At 35.4% G+C, this 11,996-nt stretch overlaps 1 protein-coding gene across 2 annotated transcripts in view; it reads right to left on the bottom strand.

Annotated features, from left to right (window-relative positions):
* Positions 1-2,457: 2,457 nt before the first annotated feature.
* LOC108971446 (protein unc-13 homolog 4B-like) overlaps positions 2,458-11,996 on the bottom strand; it is a 34,122-nt gene continuing 24,583 nt past the window's right edge. The window contains exons 2-3 of one of the 2 annotated variants that reach the window (XM_018937500.1): positions 2,596-2,848; positions 2,458-2,542 (exon numbers count right to left, since the gene is read on the bottom strand). In XM_018937500.1, the coding sequence (XP_018793045.1) occupies positions 2,519-2,542; positions 2,596-2,848 (277 nt within the window). In that variant the 3' untranslated portion in view covers positions 2,458-2,518. The remainder of the gene's footprint in view (positions 2,543-2,595; positions 2,849-11,996) is intronic. The other variant, XM_018937501.1, reaches the window with a different exon arrangement.

Raw genomic sequence — 11,996 nt, 5'->3', positions numbered from 1 at the left:
CCAGCTGGGCAGCGGCACCTTCCCAATTAAGGGACCGGACATTCCAGGTGCATGCCCTCAATTCGTAGTCCTTATTTCGTTTGCCATGGTCGTCATCAAAAGTGGGGTCTCTCATCCGAGGCTGTTGTTGCGTTTTCATTGTGTTGGGTTTTTTACGTGACGGGTCCCAAACCCAGCKCACAACCCTATGTAGGGAATGTTTCGCTTTCTCACTTTAGCTCTCCTTCAAACGGATGTTCTTAGGCTACCCAGAGGATACTTAGTCAAAGACCGAAAGTCGTGTGCTGCTTGAGTTATATGTAAAAGAATCGTTTCTGGCCACTCCCAAGTGAATGACGATCAGAGAACTTTCCTCACTTGCGTGAACTTCTACACATGACTCCATCCTCCCAGACCAAGCCTATCTTTATAAAATATCAGAAGCTGTTATTTCCGGTCATTGTTCCTCAGATGTAGCGTCAATGCATCCAGTTAACATATACAAATCTCACTGGCTCACCTGTGTAAATAGAATTCTGAGAATATATATTTCTACTGACAAACCAACAAAGGAAATAAAGATTATGGTCAAGTACATACTTATAGTTTACTCACCTTTGTCGTTCTCAATAAGATTGAACAGTTCAATGCAAGATGGCTCGCGCCATCTCTATGCTGCAAGTCAAATGTCGAGATACTTACCTGCTAAACTCCGCAAGGTTGTCGATTCATCCATTCAACAGAATGCTTTCTTTGATCTTCCAGAAAACATTACCTTACCTTAGTGTGATGACTGAGGAACGGATAGAAGTCAGAAAGTTTGCCCTTGACCGTCTTCTGGCAGCCAGAGAAGCAGAGTCTGACACTGTAAATGGAAGGGTTAGATGTAATAAAGTGCCAAAGCTGAATTTCAAWGCTAATAATTATTACGATATGATTAACTGGAAGACTGTTCCACCAGTTCTTTGTTCAGTTTCTAACGAAGAACTCATAAAAGGGATGTCAGTTGACACTGCAGAGGTATGGAAATTTAATGAATTCCCCTCTCACACCGTGGCAGTCGAGAGAACCGTGACTGGTGACAGAGGCATCTTTAAGTTATTGGCCCCAATCTCGTGATCGTTTTACACGCTCTACACTGAAATCTAGGCAACAAGTGCCAAAGTTTAGTACAAAATCTAATTTTATCAAAAAATTTGACACAGATTCAGACTAAAACAAGCCTGACATATGGTTGGTTGGTTGGGTWGGGCTTGGGAGGAAACCGAAGAGCAGCCACTTCCACGCGGTGGGTTCTGGGTGACCAATACAGGTTAGCTGAGATCTGCAACAGTTTTCACCTTACGCTGTGGCGCGCCGCATTTTCGCTCGTATATCGGGAACGGTTCGTCCTACGGCCATGATTCGGAAGCAAATGACGTGACAAATAACTTTTGTTTTATATATTTTGCCATGAGATGTCTATTTCAGGCGCTAGGTAGACAATTTCACGATATTAGGCGAATTTCCGAAATATCAAGGCCGGAGTTGGTGTTGAAGATGCAATCCGATCTCAAAACAAAAAGTTGCATTGGAATCAGGAAGTACTAAGGCAACTTTTCCGCACTATTAGAAATCCCGAATMGAAAAATGTCCGGAATCGACCCACCCTATTATACAGAATACCTCCCAGTGATCATCTCTGACTCCACAATGACGACAACCTAAGCTGATGATATTGCACAGCTAACATCAAATGGCAACCATACTACTACTTTCAGAAAACTGCAGATGCAATTGAATGCTCTAGAACCGTGGCTCACCAAATGGAACATTTACATCAACACCGTAAAGTCTGTACAAGTAGAATATACCCTCAAGATCAATGCTGTCCTCAAGTGGCTTTACGTGGTCAGTTGTTACCGACTAAAACATTTGGGGATTACAATTGATAAGAAGCACGCTCGGAAAGATCACATTAATTTTTATAGATGGTATGTATTAAAAAATATATGAAAATTGCATACAGCCTTACTTAAAAAGCTGAATATCTCGAGAAGTATTAAAGACAGCGATTTTGACCTCGAACCTTTTTTTTAGCAAATAAAATTTCCTACAAATGTTGTCATGTTTCTATAGCTCTTGTGCGTTACAAGGTATATACAAAAAAATGCGAAATTCGKGGAAAAAAACGGAAAGCCCCGTACTACCTCGCCGGTGTGAGTTACGACTTTCTGTAGGAATTTAAAAATAAAAACTCACTATTGCAGTGTATTTTCTATGGAAAATTTTTACCGGCCTTGGTCCAGTTCTTAATGTTAATATTAAAGACCCAAATTTTCAGGGAATTTTTTCTGGGTTATTTCCAAGGAAATTTCGTGACGGGACTAAAAAAAAATTAATAATTGAAAAAAACACTCTAATGTATACATAGTATATTATTGTGTGTACGATTCCTTATGAGGGTTACAAACTTTGTGATAAATTTAACATACATACCCTGTTCAGAAATTGACAATGGTATATAAAATGTATAAGAAAAGTATTTAAATGGCTGCTTCTAAATAAATATCTGAAATGATTTCTGTAAGCCAGTGTGTGAATAGTTACAAATACTTATTATATTCATTAACTTACATTCATTCCTATAGCAGATTCCACCAATTCTTCTTTGCAATTTTTTAACTCGTGGGTATTGACACTCTCTTCGGAACCAATAGATGAACTATTTTTAATGCATTCTTTTTTAATATCTTTTTTTTCGTCGTCTACTTCATAATCAACTGCGAATGGTTCAAGGTTGGTTTTCATTTCTGTTTCCTCTAAATGCGATTTCTGCTTCAAAAGAGACCCAAATTTTTCAAAAAAGCCACCATCGGTTTCCTGTAATCTATGATTCAGTTAATAGTTTTTTTTTTATATGAGACTATCGTATAGTATGATAATATAACATAACCGTATAATGATAAACGAATACATGCTTTGTGTTTTATTTTGAAGTTTATAACTTTAAAGCTGTTTTCTCAATGTCTGCTTAGCAGCCATCTCTCCGTAAAGTTCTGGTAAAGAAAAATCCCCTAACCGAATGAACTAAAACTTAACTGAGCAAACGACCCTAATACGCAGATAATTCTTCGGCAAAAATATCACTCAATACCTGAGCGTTCTTTCCGAGAGTTATACTCTTAACACAATAAAACAAATGAACAATATAAGAATTACCAAATCAGTTTATTGTTTTAAGAGTTCTAGAGTTTTTGTATAATAAAAAAATCAAACAGTGAGGATAATTTTGTACACTTAAACAGAAATCGATATGTATAAATGAAATGTGCCCAAAACATAAGGTGACATTTGAATTTAAACTGCTCGCATCGAAGGATTTGGAGAATTAATTTTTTCTTAGGTTGGTAGTACTATCTGTCACATTTATGTCAAATTTCATGTCAAAGTATTCATTAGTGTTTGAGATACGTGTCGCTTTGTGAGCTGATAAAAGTGAGTTTTTCGTTTTTTGCGATGTCGAAATTTGTTGAGCAAAGAATTAGCATTAAATTTTGTTTACGGAATCAATTTTCTGCTGCGGATACGTTAGGCAGAAAGCCTTTGGTGTTGAGGCTATGTCTTAAAAAAATGTTTACAAGTGGTATAGTGAGTTCCAAGCCCGCCGTAAACGTGTCGAAGACGAAGAGCGTCCAGGGCGACCATCAACCTCAACCGACGAAGCTCACGTTCAACAAATCAAAGATTTGGTTTTGAAAAACCGTCGATTAACAATTAGAGACCTTGCTGATGAAGTTGGCATACCGAAAGGCTCAGCCAATACCATTTTGAAGGATGTTTTGGGCCTCAAGCGCGTCAAATCTCGACTGGTACCGAAAACATTGAGTTTTCTTTAGAAAAAAGGCCCTCGTTATTCGTGATCATTTCGCCAAAAACTCAACCCATATCGTCCGCAACCATTGTATTCACATGATCTGGCGCTGTGCGACTTGTGGCTCGCCAAGCTCAAAAGATATGTTCAAAGAAAAATTTGTTCTCATGCAATTTAATTTCTCTCTTTTGACAGCATCTTCAACATAACTTATTTTCTCTTTTGTTACATCCACAGATTCTTTAACAAATCGAAACATAATTGATCTACAATACCTAGGCGATGACGGTGTATGGTTTTACCCTAATATTTTTTCTCTTCCTTTCCATAATTTATTCTAAAAGAAACAAACGAGCTCAGAAACATATTGGAGTCGGTGCCTGCGGCATCTTCGAAACTTTGCTTTCATATTGTTGCTTTGTTAAATCGGCTTCAGTAAAAATTGATAGATCTTGCAGTAGAGTAAGACAAGAAACTTCTGATCGATTTGATTTTGCTATTTTGAAAGCTCTTCTGTATTTCTGTAATGTACTTACTTAAAGCCAAAAAATAAGCAATTGATACAATTTTAAAGAAACATTTAAATTAATTTCTTTATGACTTCCAATCTTAAAAAAACTTTAGTTCGCACATCCGCAGCTAAAATGTGTGCCATAAGCTACCGATTCCATGTTATTATTAAAAACTATAAAAACTGTCACGCGAGAGGAGGCGATAATACAACTAATTTATATTTGAACAAGAAAATTACCAAACAAAAAAATATTTTGCACATACTCTGTTTCAAAATTCAAGTTTCGAAGTTCGGGCGCAAGCACACAGTGCGGGTTTGGTGGGTGAAGGTGGTAAATTGCTATTACTGAGCTGTTTCTATTTCTGTTGTAGGTACTTTATTCAAAAAAATAGACTTTTGGTCAGCTAATTTTGAATAATCAACTTATACTTTAATCTACAGTTTCATCCGTGGAGTGTGGCAATATATGCATATTTTTAGTTAAAATTTCAATTCACAGCATATACCTTATAGTGCATACTTACACAAACAGTATATATAGTAAGTACTCACACGCTACCGATTGGTCGAATTCTAATAAGTGTACATGTAATGACGTTAGATATAAAAATAACTGTTTTCATTCATCAAAACGGTCCTGATTTTTACAGCTTATTAAAAATGTTTGAAATTTTCGAAATAACGAACGCGACAGGCCAACGACTGTCGTGTCTGCTAGTATATATAGTATTTATTTATTTTTTTTTTTTTTGATTGCTCGGCTGCAGAAGAGAATATCGCTTGAAAATTCAGGCAGTTAGTATGATTTCTTTCATTAGGGACGCTACAAAAGTAGATCGATAGAGACAGAACACGAGGCCATACGAGGCCCGCACTTTCGACATTTCTCTTCAGTAATATTTGCCATTTCATCATGGAAAGATATCCAAATTATTAAAAATTTCGGATTCAGTGGTCTCAACTTTAGGAGCACAGCGTCCATTTTATGGTCGTCACAATCGTCAGATCAGACTTATTGAGCGTCTAGTGGAAACATTTTTATCCGCAGGCACATAACGTAATGTTCCCGTGCCAGTGAAAAAAAGAAGCGCCCATAGTGTCGAAAATTTTGCTGTCGCATCAATTAGGGAAGACCCAGATCAGTCTCCCACACGTTGTTCTGAAGATTTGGGCATCTCTGTGATGTCGTTGTGGTGAATTTTGCGAAAAKATTTTGCCTACGTAATTATGAGATCACATTTACGAAAGAACTCAAGCCGTTTCACCATTAGAATAGTCCTATGTTCATGAATTTGACTAAGCCAGAATTTGAAAAAACCAGGATTTTCATCGAAAAATCATCTTCGTAGAAGCGACTCAAAGTGACGAAAGCCGATCAATTCTAAATATTAATATGAACACCAAAAAAAAAAAATAAGAAAAAAAATTCCTGAAGAAGTGCGCCTACAACTCACCATGACTAAATTTTCAGGCAATAAAAAACCGTTAAATCATCAAAGGAACAATGATGCTCGTCTTACGACACTAGACGTATTTCCAGTTTATATGGAATTGGCCTCTCCTAATGAAAACTGAGGTTAGTAAAGCAAATATCTTTAATAATTTATGGTCACTGCTAAAAAAATATTACTAAATACAAATTATCTAGCAAAGGTGTCCCAAATATACCACTTGAATAGGAGAGCTAATCATTACGCAGTTGCAATGGCTCAGTCGGAAGAGCTAAGTTCGGGTGCAACCGAACATTTTATACTCTTGCAACTTGGGGGAATCAATACCAAAGAAATTAATTACAGTGTAAAATGTCAACCACAGGATCGGAATGCTAGCAATTTTATTGYACTATACTATTATAACTCATACATTGACCGACATAGTCTTCATAAGATTTGTTAGAAAAAAGAAATTATATGTAGTACATGGGAGCGGGAGATATCATCGATATTATTATTTAATCTATTTTTGTTCATTCCATACATTACAAATATGCCACACACTCAAAAAAATGTTCCCGGCTTTCATTAAAGTACCTTACATCCAATCACCAATCATAAGGAATGAAGTCAAGTAGGCGTTCGAATATCCTGGCATTAGTTATAGGGGGGCCAAGTTTTCGCCCAATTGTATCTATTTTGGGCACAAAGATATACTGTTATTAGTAAAACATGTTCCGTACCTTCCCTTGAAGAGTTTTGGTTGAAATTGGACAGATGGCGTGGCACCGCCTACTTTTTGATGATATCACAAATCTCGACTTATTGATCGTCTGTTTTAAGGTCGCAAGAATAGATCCAAGACTCATCGCCAGTAATAATATGTCTCATTAAATCCTCGTAGTCGGAAAGCATTGTTTCACAAGACGATAACGGGACGAAATTATTCGAAAAAAAAATTTGAGTGATTTTGGAACCAATCGTGCTTTCACTTTTCTTAAGCCCAAATGATTTTTCAAAACGAATTTCACTGATCCTTCCGATATTCCAATGATGTCATTACAACTCTAGTTGTTAATCATAGATTCTCAAGCACCAATTCCTTTATATTGAAGTGTTGATCATGAGTTCATGTTGGTCGTCGTCCTAGACGTGATTCGTCATCAGCACGTTTTAGACTCTCTTTAAAGAATTTGTACCAATCAAAAACACTTGCTCGTGACAAACAATTATCACTGAAGGCCTTTTTCAATATTCTGAACGTTTTGGCACCAGATATATGATGGAACTTCGTCGTTGCATAAATTCACTAAGCGTAAAAATCGTCGAATGCACTTTATGTATTTCAATAAAACAAACGAAAACTAAACATTATTTATTACTTTTTATACAAACCTAGAAAAGAAATATTTCCACGAATGGGTTTTCGCACGAAATTTAAATTAAAAAATCTAAGAATTTTTTGCTCATAGTAGTATACTTTTGCAAACAAGGTATTAATATATCAATCAAAAGATAGAAAAAAATTCAGAAAAAACAAAATATCTAGTAAAAAAAATAAAGCGTCAACTTCTACCGGTGTGTAAATGTAGTAAATTCCATATAAAAAACTAAATAATTTAACAAATTCGGAACGGATAAGTTTGTGTGTATTTGAATATTGTATACTTTTGCAACTTGCAAGGATAAAAATCGGCTAAATACCTCCAGGCGTTGGCAAAGCATTATACTAAACAAGTAAAAGGGCTCAGTTTGGATGTAACTGAACATTTTACACTTTTGCAACATGTGCTGGTAAAACTAAATATTAACATATTACTGCCTGGCTACAGATCCCGCCGTACGATTTTTATGGGGAAAGTTTATATAGGTCATAGAAGTTGCTCAGCGAAATTTCAGGTTTGTACTTTCAGTATATCTGATATATTCGATAAAATACCCAAGTTAATAAGGGTTCTAAACCTGAAATTAAAATACATATGGACAACCTGTTGACTGGCTGTTCGTCAAATATAGATCCAAATCAACTGTGTTACGAAGTAGATGCAAGTGAAATTGCAATTGTAAAATAGTGCGGGTGTTGATGTTGTGTAATAAATATAAATTTATAAAAAAAACGCATCAAATGTATATACAACGAAAGTTTTTAATATGCAAAGAACTACAGAACCTTCATTAGGCATGAAAGAAATCACGGGGAACATCCGATTGGGTAATCGAATATAATATATTAGCAGTGCGCTGGAATGACAATTCAGTAATAACCAGATTTTCAAACAATTCCATTCTATGACTCCCTTTTTATATTCCGCAGGTAATAACATTGAAGAGTAACTTTTTGGAATATACGCCAATGTATCATGTTAAAAGATACGATCGGAAAATGACGACTTATTAAAGGAGGAGCCAGGTTTAGAGGCTTAAAAAAATCGATTATTTTGAGGATTTTTTGGGAAGGAAAGAAATAAGTGATTAAAGCAAAACTACTAGGCTTTATAGTTATATATTTAAACATCATTCACAAATTGTTTTGGATACATTCCGCCTTTGGGAAGCAATTGCCCGATGCATCTCGCATGTGCATTTGTCGGATGGCGGGTAGGATGCAGGTCGCAATTTCTATCGGAAACATAAAACTCAGAAAGATTCATATTTTTTAATAATTTATCTTCTGGAAACAAATTTCAAATTCTCATCTCAAACTTAAAGGGCATAGTCTTAGATTATTTTTAAAGAGATTTAAGCAGAAAATGTAATGTAATACTTCATTCAAAACAATGCCGTTTTGACTTCAGTTACCAGAACATGAAAGGAAAATAAAAAGGAATCGAGAAACTTATAAAAAAAAGCTTTGGTTAGTTTTAATATGAAATAACATTCAAACGAGTAAAAAAAACTATATCTTTAAAAATATTTGAAGTTTCAACTTCACTAATTTTTTCAGCATATGGTACACATATCTGCCCAATAGGTACTTCAATACCCAAGTGAGTATATTCAGCCCCAGGATCTTAAGGGTTTAAGATTATTTTTTTTTTTTGTTTTTGTTTTGGTTTTAATCCTTTATAAAACTGTTTATGATTTAATTTACTGGTATTTCTTATTCTCTAGTTTGCTGGGAACCTTTGAAAATACATTTTGTGAATTTTGAAAATATCTCAACTTTGACCTTGAAAACGATCACCTATTAATCAAAACTTTGTCCTGTCTTATAAGAAGTGTATAGTATATTGTTTTACATTTCCTCTATGATTTAGAAAAAAACTAAAACCAATCTCTCCAAAAACTTTTGATGAAAGCCGCTACCAAAAAAAAAAAAAAACAATTAAATAACTTCTTTTCTATTTAATAAATCTGGTTAATTTTTTTTTATTTTGCAGATTGACTTTTACATTTAATAAAAATAGATAACTGGGACACTGAAACAATAATTTGGATTGTCCGCCGCTATCACTCACTGGAGTCCGTAGTTTCGGTTCAAAGATAGTATAGGCGCACGTTTGGCGGCAATACCGAGCAGATGGGCCATAATGAGACTTGTAAACAATTTTGCTGAGAATGGGGCAGTCAAAAGAAGACCTTACCATCGAAACCCTTCAGTTCGAACGGAGGAAACAGTCGCTGCTGTAGCTGCTGCCATACAAAACAATCCACGTGTTTCGACAAGAAGCTTATCTGCTCAAATGGGTGTAAGCAGACACTCATTACAGTCAATTATGCACAAAGATTTGGACTTATTCCCATATAAAATTCAAATGGCCAACAAACTGAACGCTGCAGACTTGCCGATTCGCTTGGAATTTTGCCAGAAGATGCTTCAAATGGTGGAAGAGGATAGAAACATGTTGAACTGCTTTTTCATGTCTCACGAGACGGAATTGCATCCACTTCGTGTCACAGTGTGGTGTGCAGTTTCATCACGCTGCATTGTCGGGAACTACTTCTTCGAAGAAAACGGTCACACCGWTACGGTTACTGGAGACCGTAACTGGTGGTTTCAGCAAGATGGTGCAGCTCCTCACATAGCCCAACCTGTTATGACAGAATTGCGACGAAAATTTCCCAATAAGCTGATATCCAGATACTCCACATTCCGTTGGCCACCCAGGTCACCTGACCTTACTGCACCTGACTTTTTCTTGTGGGGTTATTGCAAACAGGAAGTCTACAAAGCAAAACCAACAAATTTGAATGAACAAAGGCAATCCATTCGGGAAAAAAATTCGGCTATTCCTGTCTCAACTCTCCAAGCAGTACTGAACAACTTTTTGGTAAGATGCCGCACATACATCAACGAGGAGAAGGGGGGGGCATTTAAATTCCATTATGTTTAAAACTAATTAAGCTATATTTAATAAAATTGAATGAGCTTTTACATGAATAAAAGAAAAATGAATTCCATACACTGAAAAAAAATTATTTGAGTTTCTTAATGTAGCAAAATTCATCAGCCACCCTGTATTTAAATACGCATCGGGCCGAAWTGGGTTAAACAAGGAAGTTAGCCCTTGGGGTGAAACCGAACATATTATATTCTTGCAACTTACAAGAAGCAAAACCAGGGAAATATTTTATGGTGCAAACCGTCAACCTGAGGATCAAAATCCAAGCAATTCTATATATACATACTATATATAACTCTTATACTGACAGACACATAAGGTTTGGTAGAAAAGCGAAAACTATTATACGTAATATATGGCAGTTTGGGTAGTATCGATTTTATCTATTTTTCTCACATACTAAAACACTAATCATATAGAGTAACGTCAGCCGAGTGTTCGAAAATTCGAATATAAGTTATATGGCGGTTAAGTAAAGTTTTCGCTCAAATTTATCTATTTTAGGCACAAAGATACACTGTTATGGGTTTAACACTCTCCGTAATTTTTAAGATAACTCAAATATTGGCTGATACATGATGTACAAAATCACACGAATCGAAATTCGAAAATCTTTATACTATATTAAGTATATGGGGACTAAGGGAAGTATTGGTCCTAATCAACCCATTTTTACATTCAGACATAACATTAAATGTCAACTATAGGGATTTGAACAATTTTTCATAGGGTGGCATACACTAAATTATACTACATTATTCGGCACAGCTCAACCCAGTAATATCAATTGCTCTTGGTTTGAGTACTGAGAAGTAAAATAATCAACAGGAATTTAAAATTGTGTTATATGGGAAGTAGATGTGGTTATTGTCCGATTTCGCTCATTTTTACAACGTGACATAGAAATATGAAAAAACCACATACCAAATTTTGTCGAAATCGGTTGGTCGGGTCCCGAGATATGGGATTTCACCAAAAAGTAGATGTCGCCACTAAGAGGCGGTAGATTGAAAGAGTCCTGTTTACTTTGGAACACACCTTCTAGGTAGAAGTTCTTTTAAAATTCGTGCTTAGCGAATTTCGTTGTTGTAGCTTTCTCACGTCCACTTTTTCAAAACTTTTTTCCACAGGTGCTCCTGGCTACTGCGATCCCCTATGCAAAATTTGACTTTATTATATATCTTAATCTTATGTTATCTTTGGTGCTTAGTTATGGCTCTATGGCTCTTTATATGCCTTCGGTTAATGGTGATTTTGGGCGAGGCAGTGGTCGATTACGCCCATATAGAAACTTTAACTTTTTTTTTTGTACTAAGAAACCTGCAACCTTCACCAAGATATCTCAATTTTTAATACAGTTATATAAAGTGATCATTTATATATCTATATATAACCCTATATCTATCTCGATTAGTTTTAGGTGATACGAGTACGTACAACCGTTAGGTGAACAAAAATATAATAATCTGTAACAACTGGTTGCAAGAATATAAAAATGCTGGGAAAGAATTCCACATTCATTACTCGAAGAAATTGTGAGTAAATTACAATAAAATGTGATATATATTATTAGTGACTTATATTCAAGGCCCTTACTTACACTTATTTTTATTGCTATATTTTAGTTAAAGTCGAAGAGGTTGAATTTATAATAAACAAAAAGCATGACCAATTAATTTCATTAAAGTTTCACATATTTTAACCAACCTGAAAAGTTTGAACACAGGTGGAAAGACGAACATCCTTTTATAGGGCATATTGTGGGCAAAAAAAAAAAAAACAAAAAAAGGAGCGGGCTGATTAAATTAATTTTGACATTGCTAAGGTAAAATATATTTTGAAGCGATTTATTACATAAATAATACTCATTGACC

This window comes from Bactrocera latifrons, unplaced genomic scaffold, assembly GCF_001853355.1.
Source record: "Bactrocera latifrons isolate USDA-ARS-PBARC rearing strain unplaced genomic scaffold, ASM185335v1 scaffold_342, whole genome shotgun sequence".
NCBI lineage: Eukaryota > Metazoa > Arthropoda > Insecta > Diptera > Tephritidae > Bactrocera > Bactrocera latifrons.
This window is presented reverse-complemented; position numbering and strand designations above follow the sequence as displayed.